This window comes from Meriones unguiculatus, chromosome 19 (assembly GCF_030254825.1).
Source record: "Meriones unguiculatus strain TT.TT164.6M chromosome 19, Bangor_MerUng_6.1, whole genome shotgun sequence".
Taxonomy (NCBI): Eukaryota; Metazoa; Chordata; class Mammalia; order Rodentia; family Muridae; genus Meriones; species Meriones unguiculatus.
In genome coordinates this window covers 65,090,931-65,113,246 of record NC_083366.1, presented here as the reverse complement: position 1 = coordinate 65,113,246, position 22,316 = coordinate 65,090,931, and the positions used below count along the sequence as shown (strand labels likewise).

At 43.4% G+C, this 22,316-nt stretch overlaps 1 protein-coding gene across 3 annotated transcripts in view; it reads right to left on the bottom strand.

Annotated features, from left to right (window-relative positions):
* Positions 1 to 5,597: 5,597 nt before the first annotated feature.
* Spin1 (spindlin 1) overlaps positions 5,598 to 22,316 on the bottom strand; it is a 46,502-nt gene continuing 29,783 nt past the window's right edge. For all 3 annotated transcript variants that reach the window (XM_021658826.2, XM_021658827.2, XM_060372757.1), the window contains exons 4-6: positions 16,851 to 17,104; positions 13,157 to 13,390; positions 5,598 to 9,170 (exon numbers count right to left, since the gene is read on the bottom strand). In XM_021658826.2, the coding sequence (XP_021514501.1) occupies positions 8,971 to 9,170; positions 13,157 to 13,390; positions 16,851 to 17,104 (688 nt within the window). In that variant the 3' untranslated portion in view covers positions 5,598 to 8,970. The remainder of the gene's footprint in view (positions 9,171 to 13,156; positions 13,391 to 16,850; positions 17,105 to 22,316) is intronic.

Sequence of the window (22,316 nt, the reverse complement as noted above, 5' to 3'; positions counted from 1 at the left end):
GTGGCAACTGTAAGCCATTTGTGTTTCTTTTCGCCTCTGAAGAGCCAACTCTGGAGCTCCTCTCTCACGGGGATTGGAATGCCTGCTGGGTCAACTCTGGTACTGGCTCCTCAGGCAACATGGGGAAGCACCAGAAAGTTACAAATGTCTGCTCTCCACTAATATACCACATCACCATCCACGCAGGCCGTGACAGCCTGGGCAGAACAACCCAGCCACACTCACACAGGCTCCATGACATGCTGCTGCAGGAGCTTTGTAGCCTTCCAGATCGCTTTGTTCCTGTTTCTGAAATTTAATAAAAATAAGTTATTCTCTCCAAAACAAAAACTCCTGTTAGTCTTGTTTTTTGTTCCTGTGTATCCCTGGCTATCCTGGAACTCTCTCCGTAGACCAGGCTAGCCTCAAACTCAGAGAGATCTACATGACTCAGCTTCCTGAGTGCTAGAATTAACAGCGTGCACCACCATGGCCCAGCTTGAAACTATTATTTTATTTTATATATAAAGGAACCTGATCAGAGCTCCACTGATAACTAAACCAGTAGCAGAGACTGTGGCTTGGTGAGGACGGTGCTTTCCTAATAAGCACAACGTCCTGGGGTTGAGTCTCACCACATACATCTGGCATGTTGGTGTGCTCTTATCATCTTAGCACTCAGGAGGTGGAGGCAGAAGGCGTAAGGTTATCCTGAGTACACAGTGAGTTCAAGGCCAGCCTGGAACACACCAGCATTGTCTCAAAAGACAAACCAAAAGAATCTCCCAAAACACACAACAGGGACAAATCTTAGAAGCCATTGCTGCTAAAGGTCTCTGAGGTTAGATGCTACCATACTCTATCAGTTCACATGGATCTGGGAAAAGGTAATCTTCAACATCACAAGTTGAAAACTCACAATTAAATGGAGAAAAAGCAAGAATAGCCACATACCTATTTGCTTCATTAAGATTTTAAAAGTGAATAAAGTTATTTGCATGTGCCTGATCTTTGGAAAGCAACACATGCAGGGGATGCAGCTCAGTTGGCAGAGCCTTGGAATGTGGCAGTGCAGACTGCAATCCTACCCGGGAGGTAGAGGCAGGAGAACCACAAGTTTGAGGTCATCTGAGAATTTGAGTTGAGGGAGGGGGATTATGAAGGGAAAGCGAGGGAGAATGGATAAACCAAAGGAAAATAACAGTTTTGCTAGTATCCAAAGAGCATTAAGGCCACACTAGGAAGGCCACTGAGATGGCTCAGTGGGTGAAGGTGCTTGCTGCCAAATCTGATGACCTGAGTTCAGTAGCTCCCACAAGTTGTCCTCTGACACCCCATGGCTGCTAACAGTGGCCTCCAAACCTAAATAAACTCAGTAAAAACTTTTAAGTCAACCTAGATTAGAGACAACTTGGAACAAAGACTTGGAGGACATTAACTTCTGCAACATTACCCTAAGCAAGTTTACCCACTTCCAGCTGTGTTCTAACTCAAACAACTGCTAATCCTTTTCAAAGGATCCACTGTTCTCTCTTGCAAGGACCAAATGTCCACTACTGCTGCCACCCACACGGTCCACCATAAAATCAAGCCCCATGGAGATGAACATGGCAATTTTACAATTACACCTGAGAACTTTAAAATAAAAAATATAAGCAACTGAGCACCATTACACTAGAATGAGGCTCAATAACAAAGCTAGCTTTTTCAGTTGGGAGGATGAGGAAAAACCACAGACAAACACTCACCATAGCTGTTTAGCAGCCAGCATCCAAATCAAAGGGGATTCTGACTCAGGAAACTTTATTCTAGAAGGCTCTACAAAGATAAGCCATTAGGAATCTGGCAGAGGGTCGGCTGACTAGACACAGCACAGAACTCAGCAGAGCCAAGGATGTGCTGTGCTCTTGCTTCTCTCCCAGAGCAACACCTTGTTCAACGGACATGGCTTTCCTCTAGAGGCCAGGATTCCACTCTAAAGGGCTTTTGCCTTTTTTTCCCCCACCTAGCCAGGTGTTCCCACTGTCAGCTTCATCACACAGTACCAAGCACAGGGGCAGCATTTCCTGCCTCAAAAAAAAAAAAAAAAACCTTCTCTCAAAGAGCTTGGATCTCAGGTCTCCTTGGCCTCAACAGCACAGCTTACTGACCTTGCAAGCTTGCTTTTGGCAGCTTTCACAGAAGAGCTAGCTGCTCAGAAACTGTCAAGATAGCAGCCTTCCCTCCCCCCAGGCTGCTTGAACTGGGTGTCCCAGGCACTCTGAGCATTTAATGCACAGCTCTCTGACAATGCAAGCTTCCTCCTTCCCGGTGTGAAGTCAAATCCTGACTGTAACTGGGCTGGAGAGATGGCTCAGCGGTTAAGAACATCTGGGCCTCTTCCAGAGGACCAAGGGCAGTTTCCAGCACTGGCATCAGCTTGATTACAACCACCTGTAACTCCAGAGGAAGCGGCACTCATTTTCTGGCCTTCCAGGGCACCCACGTTTGCATGAACACACTCCAACCCAGACACACCCACAGCCACACAACAACACACACTCACACACCATACTCACTGTCACAAATGTTCTTAAAAATCAGACTAAGAGGGAGGGAAGGTAGGATTGGAAGGGAAGGAGGGAGGGGGCTACAGCTGGGATACAAAGTGAATAAACTGTAATTAAAAAAAATAGATAAAATTTTAAAAATCAGACTAAGAAATAAAGCCATGGTTAAAACAATTTCACCACAGAAATCAAGGGAAAACTCTGAAGGGCATTTTGTAAAAATCAGGTCTCCAGAATTGGCAAGATGGCGGTGGGTAACGGTGCTTACTGCCAAGTGTAAAAACTTGAGTGTGATCCCTGAAATCCATAAGGTAGAAGAGAACTAACAGCTGCCCTCAAACTTTAACAGACTAGCTGTGGCAAATGAATACCCCACCAAAAACAAAACAAACAAACAAAAAAAAATGCCAAACCTCCAGTAAACAGCACACACCCAGAGTTAACTCAGCATCAAGGCAAAAAGCAACTGCAAGAACAAGCCACAGGTGCTGTCTCTCTTCCTGGCTGTCCCAGTGAACGCCTGGTAAGTGCCAGGGCAAAGGGGAAGGCAGCAGTGAATGCCAAATTTACAAAGTCCAAGGAGACAAGTTCAGAATAAGAAATTTCAAAACTACTTCACAGATCTGACTCTGCATAGGAAGACAATTCGGAAGGCTGCACCCCAATCGTGAGTCATCAGCAACAGCGTCTATGTGAACATCAAGGTTTAAAAATGGCTCCCAACACAGGGCATGGAGCCACAGGACTTCAATCCCAGCACTCGGGAGGCAGAGGCAGATCTCTGGGATTCTGAGGCCAGCCTGATCTACAAATTGAGTCCAGGACAGCCAGGGCTACACAGAGAAACCCTGTCTAAAAAAAAAAAAAGACTGAAATCTGAAATTGGCCCCCAACTGTTTCTCATCAGTGGACAGTTCAATGTAAAAATAGAACTCAAGTCATGTAAGATTGGCCACTCTTGTAACGGACTTTGGATAGTTTACACAGCACCTAAAACTCGGTTCTCTGACGAAGGACAGAGTGAAAGGTGCCATGACATTTCAAGAATCAGGATAAGCCTGCCCAACTACTGTGAATGCAGGCAGGGACCGAGATTCCACCTAATGAAGAGGAAATGTTATTTTCAGGTAATTTTATGTGCCGAGGAAATATGAGACCCACCTGCTGTGCGGCTCCTCGAATCCAGTCTTCCCCAATGTAAAGCAGCTGTCGATCTGAAATGGCTGGCTCTCTAACACGCTGCAGGCTGGAAACTGGTGTAGGGTACAGGACAAACCACCCAGCATGCAAACTAGTACGAGAAAGGCATATGCTGGGCCTAGAAATTCACTTCACGTAACTTAATTTCTTTAAGAATGCCCTGGGCCAGGCATGATGGTGCATGCCTGCAACTGCAGCACTCAGGAGGTAGAGGCAGGAGAATTACGAGTCTGAGACCAGTGCAGGTTATAAGACATCCTGTGTCCACAGTTAATTTGGTCTGGAAGTCGGCAAATAAGCAGAATGATCTGAGGTGAGTCTGGATTCCCAAAACATACGTAAAAAGCCAGAGTTGGCTATACAGATGGATATAACTCCAACAGTAAGGACTGGGACACGGGTGGGGCCCTGACGCTCAGTGGCCAGCCAGCCTAGTTTAACTGGTGACTTCACGGTCCAGTAGGAGACTGTTTCTAATAGAGCTTCCAGGGAAGAACCAAGGCAAACCTGCCTTCTACCTCCACGCACTACTGGAGTTACCAACAAGTGCACACACAGACAGCAAAGCCACCCGATGAACTGAAAGCAACTTTGGAACCAGTTCCTAATTACAGAGAAACCAAGGCCTGAATTCTACAGACCAAGAAAAGTTTCGGATCAAGTTCAAAGTACTGGATTGCCAGGGGTGGCACTGACTCACACCTGTAACCACAGCACCCAGGAAGCTTGTCATGGATTTGAGGCCAGCCCAGGCTAAAGATATCATTACCTCAAAACAGACACACACATACACACATGACCTTTCTTGCCATCAACTCATAAATCTACAAGAAACTATTCAGAAGGTCTCACAGTACCAATTGCTGAAATGATGAATGATTTAAGTCCAAGGCACTGAGAGACTTAAACCAAACAGGCTAAGTCCACAGTCCCCTAAAACCCAGATCACAGCCTCCATACCTTGGCCTGTGCTCCTTCTTCAAAGGAGACAGAAAAGGATTATTAGTTACAAAATGACAAGACAAAAACCCTCCAAGGTTACCAGCAAGACCCTTACTGAGTCCAGTCAAGTCTCAGGAGTGTCAAGGCTTTTATCACAAGCTGAGCTTCCAAGTATCCCACAGAGCCTAAGCTTATGTAAACACAGATCTGAATCACTGGCGACTGGTGACCAACCTCCAGCAGAAACCTTGTTCCTTTGTCCAAAAAATACTTCCTGAGCTGTACCTTCTGTACCCAGCACTGTGACTCTCGGCCTTCAGCAAAAAAAGCTATGAAAGCCAGGCCGCGTCTCAGGGCCCGTTCTCTTCCCCACCGCATCCTGACCCCACCCCAGAATCTGACAGGCCTGGTCTGCAGCCACCAAATACCAACCACTGTCCCAGCAGAGGGATGCTGTAATCCTAGCCTGATTAATTTTGTCAGGATAAGTAACACACAGACACTGAAAAAGAACCTAGTTAAGAACATTAATTCTATACTTACTATGTGGATTCCAATTACAAGGGAAGGAGCACAGGTAGGAACAGCGCCTAACACTACCAAGCCTCACCGACTGGTATGAACAAAAGCAGCACAGGCGACACTCAGTGGACGGTAGGTATGAGAACATTCAACACCCATTGTTGAGTCCTACACACAGTAATTGCTTTAGGTTTAAAAGTCACAATTAACTAACACTCCAGTTGGACAGGTGGAATGGTGACGACTGTGCCTGCCTCTGACGGTGCGACTGTCACCACTCAAGCAAACACTCGTTTCCTTCTGTTTCTACCAGACCGGGCACTTCTATGTGGTGGAAACATCACCTGACTTCAGGGACCCTTTCAACAGCAGATTCAACACAGCAGCACAAAGTCCAGTCAGAAGTTGCACATAAAGGGTTTATTTTGAATGTTTTAAGGAAGGATAGAGTTACATCATAATTATAAAAATTACTTACAGAATTAACAGAGTTGTACTGTGTATACTTCTAAATGCAGAGAACAGGAAACTGTCTACACATTGTATAAAATAAAATTAAAAATGAATTCAAGCTCAAAAAATGAGGTCGTTTATCTAGTTTTAAATGTGAACACGAAGACCTCTGAACTCTACTCAATCATTCGAACTGCACCAATGATGGAGAATACAGAGAGCGCAGCATTCCCAAGGAACACAGACATTTCAACCATAATTATTGTCTTGAGTGTTTTCCTGTGTCATCTTTGGAGGACTTTTTATCCCTTAGACAATCAGCGTTAAGTGTTTTCAGGCACTACAACTTGTGACGATCACAAAAGTTTTCTTTCTAATGGGTCTACCGTGTTCAGAGATTCAGGCCCAATGCACTTCGGGGTTTGGCACATAAAACAAGAATAGAAAGGAAATCTGGCTTAGAAGCAACTGTGATTTTTAGAGCGTGCACAGTCCCTTCGAATGCTGCGTGACATATACAACTGGAATCATCTTCTGTCGGCGCTACGACTGCTTCACCAGTGCGTCTTTACCCTACAACCACTAAACAGCACAGTAAGCAAATATACAGGAAACCAAAAGCAAATTGAAAGAAAGAAAGAAAGAACCTAAGTCTCTTTAACATGCAATTTTAGTTAGTTACATTGAACATTCTACTTAGAAGAGAGCATGCAAAAATGGATGGTCTGCTTTAAGGTTCTTCTCTGAAGTTTACGTGGCAGCCTGACGTCACACACGCACGCACACACGATACGATACTAGAGCAGGTAAGTGAGGAAGGCCAATAAATTTTATACACAGATTCATGTCTTGTGTTGCCACAAGCCCCATGGTAATTTTGGAAATTAATGCTGAACTCCTAAATGAGGAATCAACATTCAGATACCAGAACAATGCAAGCAATGCATGCAGATCTGAACCGTGAGCCTAAGGGAAGCCCAAGGTGGCAGGCTCAGGACAAGAGTCAGTCACCATTAAGGGTGGTGGAAGTCACCAAAAGAAAAGAGTAGGGCGAGGGATGGAAAAACAATTAAGATACAAATGAACAAATAAAAACCTTCTCCTTCCCTCAGCCTTCCGTAAAGGTAATAAATGGAATAGTGATCAAGGTCATCATCACCATCATGTTGCATTCCTCCAGGCCGGGAGTTCATGGGTAGCCAAAGTAACCTGGGTTGCTTGTAGAAAACCACAATGCAAGTCATCAGATAATGGCAGACATGTTTTAATTGATCCAGCCCTTGGGACATTTCTAAAGGAATTTTACTTTCCAGTCACTGTGCCATGCTCTGCACTGTCGGTGTATGCAGGACACACCTACCTACTTGTGCCACAGATGTCAGTCACATGGGCTCTGAGATTTACATGCAGAACAACACCTGGTGACACACACTGGAAGCACCAAAGACTGGGGTATATCACACTACACTGAGAAGCTTGTCCCTGGGTGCCTATGAGAAAACAGCGAGCACAGGGTGATTGCAGCCAGGGACAGAACTGAGGTACTGTGTTCACATGGTGAGCAGTTGTGACCATTCAGAAGTGTAAGGCGTTCAGCCTCTGTGGAGACTAAATGGATATCCAAGTACCATGTGCCTTAAACCACAGAATGATTTCTTGCATCAGGAAGAGCCCCAACAAGGTAAGCACACCTACACTTGGCCAAGTCTATGGGGTTTGCTTGACAATATCCAAATCTGCCCAGCCACAAAAAGGATTTCCAACCTCAACAAGACTGGTCCCAGCTGACAAGTTACCAGGGTTCTTCCAAAACAAAGTGAGAGCAAGCAGATGTTTGGCTAGTCACCAACCACATTTTCAGTTCTACCTTAGATTTAAACAACCTTCCAGGAACAAACCATTTGAATGTACTGTATGGTGAAGAGCTGCTATCCACCCATAACCAGCAAGGATGACTGAGCCTTCCACAGTGACACATCACAGACATGCAGAGCCCAGCAGGGCCACGGAGGAATGAACCTGCATGAATAGCACACCTGGAGCAGGAGTAGACACTGCCACAACAGGATCAAGGCAGGAAGCCATATTTGTCCAACATTCTCTGTGGGGGAAAAAGCCAGGAGAAGTGGGAACAGGTAAGGAAGGGGAGAAGAGGCCTTCTGACCATAATAGTGTATCAACAATAACAGTAACAAAAATTAAAAGTCCCAGAGAACTTGATAGAAGGCAACAATGCCATATTTAAAACTTACATTTCAATACAAATGTACTGTTCTTGCAGGAATTTACCACATATAAAAACCACTGATGTGTTGTTGCCTTTTATATCCATGTACTAACATCCTGATGACCAGTGTGTACAAATGGACCAATGTGCCATCTAAAAGCACATCTATACTATCTGTGTGAACCAAGGCCCTGGGCTTTATTTTAAAAGTACTTATGACTAAAGAGTAAACAACAACAAAAAACAAACAACAATAACAAAAATCACAGAAAACAAAGCTTAGAATAGAAGGCAGCCTTTTACCCAGATTTCTCAACAGTTTTCTAAATTCTACTATGGGTTGTTGACTGTTTATGGCTAATTTGTACCTGGACTCATAGCTAAAAGCCTCCAGACTGAAATGGTACTCTGAAATTCTGACTTCTGAAACAACCTAATGTCCCTGTGTGCTTCCTGTGCCCAATATTAATTTTAAACAAAGAGCAGGCATATTATAAATATGACTGACTTGGGTCAAGCACTCCTGTTGAACTGGAGAAAACATTATCACCCCCCACCCCAATCCATAAGGAAAGGAGTGCCAGTGGTGAGCGCCTGTGTGTGTGTATAATATATACATAGGCACACAGATGCAGATCTAGACAGGTAGCTATATAGATACAGAATCTCTCAAAAAAGGCAGTAACAAAAATAACAAACTATGCTTGCATTGTGGCAGCAGAATAAGACAGTGTCAGAGTGAAGGGGAAAATGGTTACAACCTATCCAGATTTAAATGACTATGATAGTAGCTTAACTTTTACCACCTTGCTTGTAACCCCCAACAGACAGCCTTCTTGTAAGAGGGAGGATCCCCTCACACAGATGCTTTGAAGAGGAAGGACTCTCCTCACAGATGCTCTGAAGAGGAAGGACTCCCTCAGATGCCTTGTGTTCGAATCAGTCTGCACTATTCAGAACAACACCAGCTCTGCTGGTGGAGATTGTGGGTTCGCAGGGACATCTAAGCTTTCATTAAACTGGAAAGCAATCAAGTCTTTATGTCTACAAATTATACATTTAATAGTTCCACAAATTTGGCAAAGTTTGTGATGACATCTAGGATGTTTTCACCAAATCGTAGACGTAAATATGGAAGTCATCATCAAACTTGATGAAATAGACAGAGGGCTTGGCCTCTACTTGATGGATGACCATGCCAGTCCTTTTCGAGCCATCTTCTTTGGCATATTCCACTTGCTTGCCTACCAGGCTGTCCACAACTTCACCTGGCTCCCTCTCTGCAGGAGGCGAATCATCTATATTTAAAAGAAAAAAAAAATATCAATCACTATTCAGACACACCACTACCACATTTACCAGCAAATATAAAGACTTTAAGATAGCCTGAGTTCATCATGATCTGGTCAAGTTAACACTTTTTTTTTTTTAAGGATTTATTTATTATGTATAGTGTTCTGTCTGCATGTACACCTGCACGCCAGAAGAAGGCATCAGATTTAATTATAGATGGTTGTGAGCCACTATGTGGTTACTGGGGATTGAACTCAGGACCTCTGGAAGAGCAGCTAGTGCTCTTAGCCTCTGAGCCATCTCTCCAGCCCAGTTAACACTTTCTTAAAGGGCCACTCTGTAAATATTTCAGGCACATGGTCAGTGTCACAGTCCCTCATCTATAAGAATACAGCTCCATAGTGGCCAAGCGCAGTCCAGAAGTTAATGGCCAAGATGAACTTTAGCAAAATATTACTCAAATGGTTTGCTGAACCTCATCCAGGCAGATATGAGTGATTTAAAAATTATAACCCAAGCTCTCTGGGATCATATTAAATTAACCTGAAATGGCTCTGCCACATACTTTCCTGCAGGGCTTCCTGAGAACATGCTGTTCATGCCCAGTGTTGAGGTGTCACTAGGGTTCACCTGGGAGTCTTCCCCTCCTCAACCTCAAAGCATCCAACCGTCTCCCACCCAGTTCAGAATAAAGGAAGTAAATTCTCCATGTTTTCTAAGCAAGCAGGAGGTGAACTCCACAGAGAGCAGGAAAAAGAAAGGCAGATCCCTGAGGACGGCCCATTCACAGGAGCCCCAGGTTGCAATTGCCCCTGGGAAAGTACAAATGTACAAATGACAACAAGCCACCACTACCCAAAACAAAACAAAGTGTGGTAGGACTGAGAGCAGTCACAAGACTATTTTAAAGCTATTCCTAGAGGGGCAGATGGGCTGCATGGTGGCCAGATGTCTCAGACACAAAACAGCTTCTGAGGCCTCGGCACAAGTGGAAGCACGGAAGTTTACTAGCACAGCTTCCTAGTGGCTCGTTAACAACCCTGACCTCCAACTATACCAGGTCTCGCACTCAGTGACAATCTGAAACCCACTACAGTGATCTCTGGTAGGAGCACACACAATACAAACTGAATGCCAGCAAATGATCAGCTCTTTTAAACCAGAAAGTCAAAAGAAAAAAAACTTTTCCTCAAAAATTCTCTTTCCTCAGGCATCACTGTCTTATTACCACACACTTGCACAGAAACTCCTGAGTTTATCAAGGAATTTCAAATGCACAATCCCCAACTGATCTGACAGAAACTCCTACTGAGTCTTACTTAGCGAATAAAAGAACTGGCCTCAAACCATGATGATGAGGCTGCTTCAGAGCTATCAGAACGTCAGCACTATTCTAACGGGAGAGAAACTTCCACACAGCTGACAGGAAATTGAGAAGCTTGGAAAGGTATGAGAGGATCATGAAGTGGTTGGAAAAGTTGCAGCATTATGAGTGAAGAACTTCTATGTCTATTCTCAGCTCAACAGCACTTGTTTTGACGGACATTTCTCTACAGGCTGGAGAATGCTTTTAAAGAACACTCTTTGGAACATAATCCTAAAGTATATAAACAATGTCCTTTGTAAATATGAGCAAAAACTTTTTAAAAAATTAAGTAATCATTCCAGGCTAGATAATTTCATCAGTAGGTCCCCTTAACTGGCTTCTTCATAGGAAAAACTTTTTTTTAAAAGGTTGAAAAGAAATGTCTGTCATACTGCTAACAGTCTCTGCTACCCACAATGTCAGGTCAAGGGTCCATATGTCTAAGAAAGAGTCTTTTTAGAACAGGTTTAGCTTGATGTGGTTTTTCATGCCCACAGTTCCAGCACTCAGGAGGCTGGGGTACGGAAATGAGTTTTAACAGCTTGGCTAAGTAGCAAGACACTGTTTCAAAATAAAACAAATACTAATTATTGAATAAACAGGCTCATCCAAAAATCACATTAAAAACAATTCCATTTATGATAGCTTTAAAAAAAAAAAAGTCTTGGGGCAAAAGAAAGAAAATGTTTAGACTCTGAAAACTAGAAAACATTCTTAAAAATATCACGGATCTCAAAACTTCCCAAAGAAGCCTCAGTCACAGACTGAAGACTTGCTAACACTTGTTGACAGGAGGGGGCGGCATACTCTGCAGACACACAGCAACACTGTCAGAATCCCAGCAGACTTCTTTAGGGAAATTCATATGCAATTGCAAGGGACTCAGAACAGCCAAGGCAGCCCTGGGATGAACATGGGAAGAAGTCTCACACTTCTGATTTCAATACTTACTACAAAGCAATGTAATGAAGACAGTGTGGGAGCTGCAATGACAGACATAGAAACAGGTGAACAGAACTGTGGTCCAGACACATTCACTTATCCACAGCCAACTGATTTTCAACAAGGTGCCAAAACCATTCTATGGAGGAAAAAATAGTCTTTTCAACTCATGCTGCTTAGTCATATGGGGAGCTACATGAAAAAAGTGAGTTAACCTCTACTCTAACCTCAAGCCATACCACAGTAATTAAAAAATATATCCAACGATAAAACATTTAAAAGAAAAAAAAATGGTCTAAAGTTTTGATCTTGAATTTGGCGATTCCAAAGACACCAAAAGCTCAAGCAACAAAAGAAACAGATGAACTGGACCTGAAAGTTAAAAATTTAAGTATCAAAGATCATCAAAGAAGTAAAAAGACAGATGAAATGGCAGTGCACACCTGTCATTCACCCTGGCATGGGAGGGCGGGGTAGGATGGGAAGGGACAGGGTGGTTAGGGGACCAGTGTAGTAAGACGGAGAGCAGTTTGAGGCCAGTTTGGATACTTTAATGTCATGTCAAGTGTTTTAGCGCACAGAAGAACATCAATCAATCTGATAAAAGACTTGTATTTAGAATGCTGACTCTTCACAATCATTTCACCAGAGATATACACATATCCAGTAAGCACACAAAAAGATCCCTGTGACATCACTGGTCACCAGGGAAACACAAAATAAAGCACAACAGGAAACTCCGTACCTCATCCTCACTAGAAGAACACTCAGAATGAGATCTAAAACATCCACATGCAGGTGAGGGTGTGAGAACAGACCCCCACCCACTGTTAAAGGCAGTGTGCAGAGTAGAGCCCAGCAACGAAACCCGGAGTTGCCACCAACACGCAGCAATCCCACTTCCAAGTGCATATTATAAGGAAAAATAAAAAACCAACACCCAGAGGGACTCTCAGATCCAAGTGTTTATAAAAGACACAAAAAGAAACGGTCCTATGTTTAAAAGGGCACATTTCTGTTAATCCCAGCAGCTAAAGCCTGTGGCAAGAGGATGAAGTTCAAGGCCAACCTCTGTTTCATGACCATCTCAAAGAACAAAGAGCGAGCTTTGCAAAACCACGTCACTGCCCCCTTTATCCCCTTTTCTGTAATCTGGCTGCTACTGAAAGTTCTCTCCTAGTTCAGTTTGTTCGTTTTTGTGGTGCTAGGGATGCAGCACAGGGTTTCCTGGGGGCTTTGCAAGCCCCCTCTCTAGCACTGAGTTTTACTGCAAGCCTATAAATAACTGGTTTTCTGAAACCAATATTCTTGGAAGTTCAATAATCACAGATTAAATTATCACTGTCGATGACCAGCTTCAAAATAAATCATCTGGGAAAAAAATAGGTAAAACTAGACTTACAATGAGCTACTAAAAACAAGTTAGTGTATTTATTTTATTCCCTCCACAGCTGCATACTTTCCATTAATAAAAACTTTCATTCAAATTTTCTAAAAATTTAAAATAACCTTTCCAAGTGATCAATTATCTAAAATCCACAAAGAAAAATTTGACTGCATTTGTACACAAAAAAGGCCCAAATACCCCAAAACATACCTGCAAAGCTGTTACTTGAGTACTTTAGTTAAAATACAAATTCCTTTCAAATTACCTAAGCCAAAAGCTGTTGGTGTATCACTTACTGGAATCGGGCATGATGCGGAGGTCGCCTTCTTTGTAATCATCTAGCAGCTGGTACATGTACAAGACAGGGTCTTTCTCATAGGTGATGTAAAACCATGTGTTCATGACAGGTGCCCGTGCCAAGACCATCCCCCTCCACTCATCCTTAGAGCCATCCTCTGTTTCAAACATGTGCTCCACTGCTTTGCCAATCATTGTGTCCGCTAAGTGTGCATCACTGATCCGAGATGTTGCTGGAATTAAAAGAGCAAGTGTTTACCAACAAGACTCAACTCACCAAAGGAGACCAAGCTTTGCCCATGTGATACATCAATGAACGTGAAAGTGGCTCTAGCAGTTTCTGTGTGGTGTCAGGACACAGCTCAAGGCCAGCCCTAGATCTACTCTGTCATTCCTGTAAGAAACAGGTGAAGAATCGCCAGGCTGTGTGCTGCTTTCAACACTGAACAGGTCCTAAGTGTGTCTCTCCAGTCTAGACAATGGTCTTTCAAACTCGTCAGTTCTTTCTAGTCATCCACCCAGTCTCTCCATTAAACTCAAATGGTTCGATTTTCTTGGCAAGTACACTGCTACTCAATACATTCACAACACACAACCTGCTCCCGGGGTTACACGTTCAACAGCAATCAGAAAGGACACTAATCTCTCCTACACAACATTTAAAACATACAGAAACACACACAAGCACAAACAATGGCTTCTTCAAGCCAGAAATCAATGAAAACTTAGTGAAAGTAAAATGACTTCACATTCTCGCAGAGCTTACTGTCTAATTAAAACTGTTTAAAACAGTATTAATGGATGTGTATATGGATGTGTTCAGGGGCCAGGAAAGTGTGGTCAGATCCCTTGCAGCTGTTGATAGGTATCCCTGGATGTCTGCCCTGTTCAGTAGGTGCTGAGCTATCTGTGGTCCTCTCAAATGCTCAGCCAGCATTCCTAAGTCCTAAGCCATCTCTCCAACTCCCTTAATGTATGGTTTTTTAAAACAACTTCATTTAAGCTATGGTACTTGCATTATATGAGATCCAGCCCCACAATGATCTGATGTTGAAAAAAATAATTCTGAGTTTTTTCACCCAGATAAGTCTACATGTTCATCTGATACTACAAATTATACAAGCAGGAATTCCTTAATGGTCACTTGCAACACAGTGTGGAACAATTACCATTAAACTCTTGAAACTTACAACCCTGAGTCTAACAACTCCTCAACCACAACCATCACATCAACACCCTCCTGATACAAAATGAAGGAACTTGAAGGAACATTTCCTCAAAGATGATTTCAGGTGGCTGACAAGCAGGCAGGGACACTCCTTGTTAACGGCATACCCTTATACTTCCAGACAGCTACTACAAACCAGAAAACACAAAAGTAATGCTGGCAGAGATGGGAGCAAACCCCCTGTGCACTGCCCGTGGGGCTGTAAGATGGTCAATAATGCAGGCAACACTGTGGCAGTCCCACTGAGAACACCAAACTAGAAGACTCCATGATCAGGCAAAACCACTTTCTTGTTTCCAAAAGAACAGTGACATTTCAGCAGAGGCACATCCAGAGCAGCTTCCGACACGGAAGAGGTCACAGATAAACAACAAAGGGTACCTATCAGAGTAGAACTTTCAGCACTGAAGGGAAGGCAGTCCTGCCAAGTGCTGCTCTGTGGCTAAACCTTGAATGCAATGAGATGAAATGAGTTAGTCACAGCAAAACCAATTCTCTATGACACTATTTACAGAGTATGTATCCAGAGTACCCAAAGTCCTAAAGACAAGAACAGTGGGCTCTAGGGGCTACAGGGCGAACAGTTACAGAACTTCACATCTGCAAGAGGAATAGGTTTTAGAGATGTTCCACACTTTAACATGCTAGCACTAAACACTGCACACCCACAGGATGATCGGAACAATAAAATCTGCACTGTTTTCGCTGAAATGTTTCACAATGCCCACCTTGCCCTCTGAGTGGATCTTTATCAATCTTGATCATGCTTGGCTCACAAACACAGACCTTTCCAACAGACAGAGGGAACTGTCTGGCAACTGAAAAAAATGAGAGTGAGAGGGACAAATTCTTATCTTAACATTAGGAAAGTAACAGGCTTGGGGCCTTAAGGGTCCCCAGACCTTGCCTTGGGAACCACTGATGTCTTTATACATGCTTCAGCTGGCTTTTTCTCCCTTTCTAGTATCACTATAATTACAGTTCAACATATACACTGGAATGAGCTAGAAGACTGTTTCCTCCTAAGACAGAACCCAAAAAGCAAGTAGCTCTCTAGATTCTTACTCTCATAGCAAGCACTAAAGTTAAGATTTAAGTGTCTAGCCAAGGATGGTTGTCTGTACCTATAATCCTAGCCCCTCCAGAGCCTGAGGTAGGAAGATAGCCATGAGCTATGAGCCAGCCAGACAAAAGAGGACCTTACTTACAACTACTTACTAAGTGTATCAGACACACAGACACATAGTATCTTGCGGATCTGAACCATCATCTGGATTTCTCTTTTCAAATTTAGTTTACAACCATAACCCATGTCCTCCGACCAACACTAGACAACAAAACTATAAAGAACACGTGCCGCCCTCAATGCCACCAGCCAGGCGCGCTCACATGGTCTGCCCCCTCCTAGGAAGTCAGACCCAGACTAAAATCCTGGGTCCAAACAAGCATCTCAAAACCCCTCAATCACACTGAACACAACTGAAGCGCAGTGGTTGCAGTTTTCTAAGGTGCTAGTAAGACTTTAACACCTGCGTCACCAGTGGGAGGCATGACCTCAGTCAAAAGTATAAGATACACACTCAAGAACTCAGTCATATGAGAAGAGCTGGGGATAGGTGAGTGGCATATGCCCATCCCCCAGCTTGTCAGTAAGGAAGCTGAGACAGGAGGACAGCTTGAGCTTATAAGTTGGAGACCACTCTGGGTAAGGCTCAAATGAGCTATAGTTCTGCCCTAGATGAGGCATCCTGGCTCAAAAAAAAGTTGAAAATGTAAAACTTTGTGAAAATGGAACGGTGCTTTACTGGAATGAAAAGACTTTGCAGATCTGTGGGGCTTAATTTTCATATGACACAAAGCCTTAAAGACAATTGTGGAAGAATACAAATCAGTATTTTAAGATGTAGTAGTTAACAGCAGTATGTTTTGGAACATATACTTAAGTAACATTTACTTACCCTACTTAAAACTGCCATCAATAATCACTACTTTTAGCTTACTTTGTTCCTTAAGGAACATTTATAAGGCTAAACTGAGACCACATGACATAACATCAAAGCTTTCTACTTCTAAAACTTTCTAAAAAATGGACAGAGCTTCTCATCCTGGATGCTTCCTCTGCAGTTCCAAGTACACTTACCATTCGTAACAGACAATGAGAAACCAACCTAAGAGTTCATGAACCAGAAAGTTAATGCACACTGTGTCAGTGAGCCAATGCCAATCACTAACAACAACACTGGAAACCTCTAGGTCAAAGATTTAGCTTCCTATCCTTCACCAGGCCTTGAATGTGGTTTCAGAACATCTACTCATCAGTGGTATTGTGTCTCTAAATGACAAATGTTTACCAGAGATGCTAGAGGTCTGATACAAGTTAAAGCACGAACAGTGAGACTCAAAAAAGCATTTAATTAGCACTTTTAAAAATAACTATTTTTAAAATAAGAAGTTTAAACACTTACCAACTCTATCAGGGAGAACTTCAAGTGCAGACACTCTTTCATCTTTATTAAGTTCTAGTCCATAAACACAGTCAAATCCATCATACTTTATAAGATACAGGGAAGGATTCACAGGCACCTGGTCCAAGACAGTCCCCTTCCACTGGGTGACAGGGCCGTTGCCCTCTCTCCATCCATGCTGGATCCTGCATCCTACGATATTTCGCCGGGGCTGGGACACAGGTTTGCTTGGTCCCACACTGGTCCGATGTTTTCTGCATTCACACATACAATGTATTACTTTCACAAGTATGCATATCTGGACACAATATAACTACTAGCTTGCAGGTTCTTCAATATACATGACCCTAAGGCATGGACAAAAACCTACTAGTGAGCCAGAAGAATTCCAAGTTTGAGGCCAGCCTGGGCTGCACAGCAGAAGCTGCTTCAAACACAAAGGCCTAAAGAGATGCCTCAGTAAGTAAGGGCATTTGCTGATCTTGCAGATGACCCAAGTTTGGTTTCTAGCACCCATATGGTATTTTATAACTGCCTGTATTCAGTTCCAACACCCTTTCCTGGTCTCCTCGGGCAGCTAGCATGCATGCATTGCACATCCATGTATAACAGAGGCACTCACAAACACATGAATGAAAGTATTTTACTCCTCCTTATGCCCTGGTAACCTTCAAATAAGCGAACTGTAAATGAGTTGAACTGTGTGTACATGCGCCTCAATTCTCTAAGAAGGACAATTTCCTCACATATTACAGCAACATCAAACTATGGTGCTTCTGTACTACTACTGATTGAAATACTTACACAAAATGCTAATGCTCTAGCTATTTGTGTGTACACACACGTGCATATACAATGGTATGTGTGTCCATGCAGAGGCCAGAGGTTGCTATCAGGTGTGTGTCCCCCCTCCCTTTTTTTTTTTTCAAAGCAGGGTCTCTCACTGAATCTGGAACTTTGAATTTAGGCTAGACTGGCTGGCCAATGAGTTCCTGGGATCCACCCATCTCTGCCTCTGCCACAAAGTGCTTAAGTTACAGACAATGCCCCACCTGAGGACCCGAACTCAGTTCCTTATGCTCATTCAAAACGCACTTTACCCCTCAGTCATCTCCCAGTCCTCCATCCTGGCTCCTGATGGAGGGAGAGAGCACTTTGAAACACAAGGACAAGGGATAAGACTTGGCTTGGATGTAACCTGGGCTAAACCAACTTGTCAGATGCTACTATGAGCCAAGAGTAAAGCAGAGCTGAAGGTTTCCTTCCCATTTTATAAGTATACATTACAATCACAAGTAATTTCTTAAAACAAGAAAAAAAAAAAAAACCTGTAGTTACAGTAGTTAAAGCTATAGAAATGTAATGTTCACATGCCCCTAGCCATGTCAGAGGTCCTGGAAAGAATGCTTCGTGCATATATGAGAATGGACATCAGAGCCAGTGAGCACTGGACTCAGCTGAGGGAAAGCGGGGGACTGGGACAGGGAGTAAGGCTCAGTGCAGAACTGCAGGCCAGACACCTCCATACTCCTCACCCCAGAACCTTTTGGAAAAGCAGACCACCTTCCTCTGAGGGAGAATCATGCCCCCAGGGCACCCCACTTGGGTATGAAAGCCTAACTAAGCAGGGTATGATTAGAGTCAGGAAATAAGGAAAGCCCAGAGGCAGTTCTGGAAAAACACATACACAGAGAGTAGACACACGTGGCTGAACGAAGAGCCTTGTTTTAAATATGCCACATGGGCAGAGCTGAGGAAGCAGGGGAAACCCGAGGTCAAGAAAGGGCAACTGTTTATCTTCTTAACTCCCCTCCAGCCCTGGAATCCTGCTGGACGACATACAAGAGTACCTTAAGGAGAAAAAAAAACGGATGTTCCTGACTGAGGTGTGACAGGAGCAGAGGCTGGCCAGGAAAATACATCCATGTAGTAGATAAAACTGTAACTGGCACTAAGCAAGTAAAAGAAGCCAGAAAAGAGAAGCTGTCCAGTTGACTGTGCCAAGGGGTGCCCAGATTAGATGCTTGTTTCTGGGTGTTGTCTCAGAATGTTCTGGAAAGAGATCAGTATTTAACTGTGGGGATGAGGAAAAAGGATGTGAGCTCAGCAGCACAAATGGGCTTCACTCAACCTGTTCCTAAACACAATACAGGCAGGAGGAGAACATCATTTTCGTCCTGCCTGTGGGCCTGACAAGAATGTGGTTTTCTCCCACTCTTAGACCAGATCTTCCATCAGTGGCTGTTGGTTCTCTGGCTTTGCACTAGGACTAAACTATACCATCAGCACTCCCAGGTCTCTGGCTCACAGACTGCAGGTTCAGAGGACTTCCTTTTCCCCCTATTGCATTATTCAACTTCTCAAAATCTTTCCTATGGTTCTCTTGCTCCAGAGAATCCTTATATAGAAACACGTATCACAGAATGGAAAAGCTCAGAATGAGACAGCTAGGTAAGATACAACAAGGAAAACAAACAAACAAACAAACAAACAAAAAACTAGGCAAGATGAGAACCTGAAAGTTTCGGTCAAGTAGACCTAGAGGTATCTGAGGAAACAAAAGCCTGAGTGTCTACTTAGACAGAAATGAGGGGTGAAGAAAGGCAGGGGCAAAACCTGGGGAATGAGCACACAATGGCAGGCGGGTGTAAGGACAGCAACAGAAGCTGTGCCGTCAAAGGCCAAGGCACTAAAGCTGCACCTCCAAACTGTCCTAAGCTAAAGCACCTTAAAAGTATAACAAGTCAGAAAAAGAATGGCTCATGCTGAGACATTCCCCGGTAAAGACAACATTCTATGAGCATCCAGGCAAAGGGACTAAATCGAGCGTAAGATAAAAGAAATTAAATATCAACCACAACGCATTATGGCAGAAAAGACAACAAGGCAATGGGCTTGGCACTCCTCCTGGAAAGAAACGAAGAGTTGGAAAAGGCACACCCATTTCCAAGCAGAAGGACCACAGATAGAAAAGTTGTGTGTGAAGGCAGGAAGCACTCTTCTCATATATGCTTCCCTTATATACCGCTTGAAGAGTGTGCAGTCAACGGCTGACACACAGCTTCAATTCAGGACTCACAGGACTAACAGAGATAATGGATCGTAGAAGAGACAAACAGGACCATAGGCAGTATCTGAGCAAGGAAGGCACTGTTGAAAACCCGAGACTTTCAGGCACAGTGGCACCAATATTTAATCCTAGCATCAAGAGGCCGAGACAAGACAGTCATGAATTCTAGGACAGCCTGAACTACACAATGAGACCCTGTCTCCAAAAAAATCCAGGAACAAAGGCATCCTACTGTAACTCTAGCATTCAGGAGGCCAAGGCAGGGGACGCGAGTCTGAGGCTAGCTTGCCCCAGGCTAGCCTGGGAGGTAGGCAAAGAAACCCCCACTGACTTCCTTTCTAATAATACCAACATAAACAGTGCATGTGTACACGAGCATGAGCACACAATGCATTTGTGAAGGTCAGAGTTGGTTCTCACAGAGGTTTAGAGAATTGAACTCAAGTCACCAGGTTTGCACAGCAAGCACTCTCCCCCTCTGAGCTATCTCACTACTTCCCATAGGATCACTTTTTACTGAGATTGCTAGTTCACAAGAGACAACTGCTCCCTCAAGGTTGAGCAGCACTGGATAGTGGTGACTCTAGCAGAACTCACAAGACCCAAGCTCACCCCGAAAGCAGAGTACGATGGAGCTGGGATGACTGCACAGTGGCACAGCAGGTAGCTGGTTCTGTGACACTATGATATGGTGCTGCACCTTTACTTGTGTTCACACTTCTCGGAAAACGGCAATTTTAAGTGTTTCTGCAGAGTTTTGGTGTATTTTGCCCACTTAAAAATAAATGTTTATTTTATGGCAGTAAATGATGAAAACTAATAGTCTGCAAACTATTTTATGAATTGTGACATACTTACTTTTCCCATCAAATGGTCACAAATCCTCCCAGCTCACCTTCAGGTGTAAGTAACTCGCATGGCAATCTCATAGTATTTGAGTCAATCAAAATGTGTAACTGTTCTAACATTATGGATTTAGCACAATTCCCAATCTCTCACACAACCAATGTGACAAGAGAAAACAGCTTCAATAAAGCTATCAAAAGCGCATTGAGTACTAAATAAGACTCAGACCCAAAAAAGGACTTCTAAATACGTGTAGTTTCTAGGAACAAACGTCTGTCCTCCTCAGGGGATTACACGATCTTAGAACACCAGGTTCGTCGTAGTGGCACTTTTACCTTGTCTTCAGGCAGTCAGTCACAAGCCTTCTTTCAGTTTTTATGCCCATGTTCCAGCAAGCCTCTTAGCTGCAGACTAAGAGAGGTGCCTCCCCTCACTAGGAAAAGATGTGGCCATACATAGCACACTTCCTAACTTCAAGATGGGCCACTACAACTTTCCAAATCCTAAGTAATAGACATTGTTATTTCTGCTTAGGACTGTTTTGTCTACTCAGAATCTTTGCTATTTCCACAGGAATTCTGAAGGTACTTTTCTAGTTCTGCACAAGTATCACTGGGATTTTGTATTAAATCTATGGATAGCTCTCATTTCCACAGTATGAATTCTGTCACTCCATGCTTTAAGTAAAGCACTAAAATAGTCAGTTAGTCAGTACCTAAAAACAGGCCTTTCCTACCTTATTCTACTTTACTTCTTATGCTGATTCTAATGAAAATCATAGTTGGGTACATTGTCTTTCATTCTTACTAATTTATTTTGTGTGCACGTGTGTGGGTACATCTGTGCAGAAAGCAGCTCTCTCCTTCTACCATGTGGGTCCTGGGGACAGGACTCAAATCATCAGGCACCAAGTGTCTCTTCGGGCTATGCCCTCTCACCAGCCCTTTTCATTTTCTGAAGGCAAGGTCTGACTCAATAAACCATACGTTGTATACATTCTCAAAGAATTAACAAAAATTTATTTTTAAAAAACTAAACACTAAAATGACAAGTTAGCACAGACTTTCACTCTGTAAACTGCTTCAGAATCTAGTGAAATTAAAAACGCTTAGGAGGCCAAGAAATGACTCAATGGGTAAGGAGCTTCCTGAACAAGCAGGAGGAAACCGTGAGAGCTGGAGTTTTGATTCCCAGCACCCCCATCAGCAGCACTTTGGCGGAGGAGAGGTCCTTGCAACAAGCTGGCTAGACTAACTGAATTGGCAATTCAAATGAAAAACTGTCTCAACTTATTACACAAATAAATTGAAAAACAAAACAAAACAAAACCCACACCTGATAGGTCTCCACATGCATTCATATTAGCCCCCACCCTTCACCAATGTGTGCTTGCGCATGCGTGCGTACACACACGTACACACGTGTACACACACACACACACACTCCTAAAGGACTGATCCGAGAAATATTTGCTCTTGTAATTAAAGAAAACTCATTTCTCTCAATATCGAAAAGAAGTGGCAGAAAAACAGGAAGCTCTCTGTGAAGCT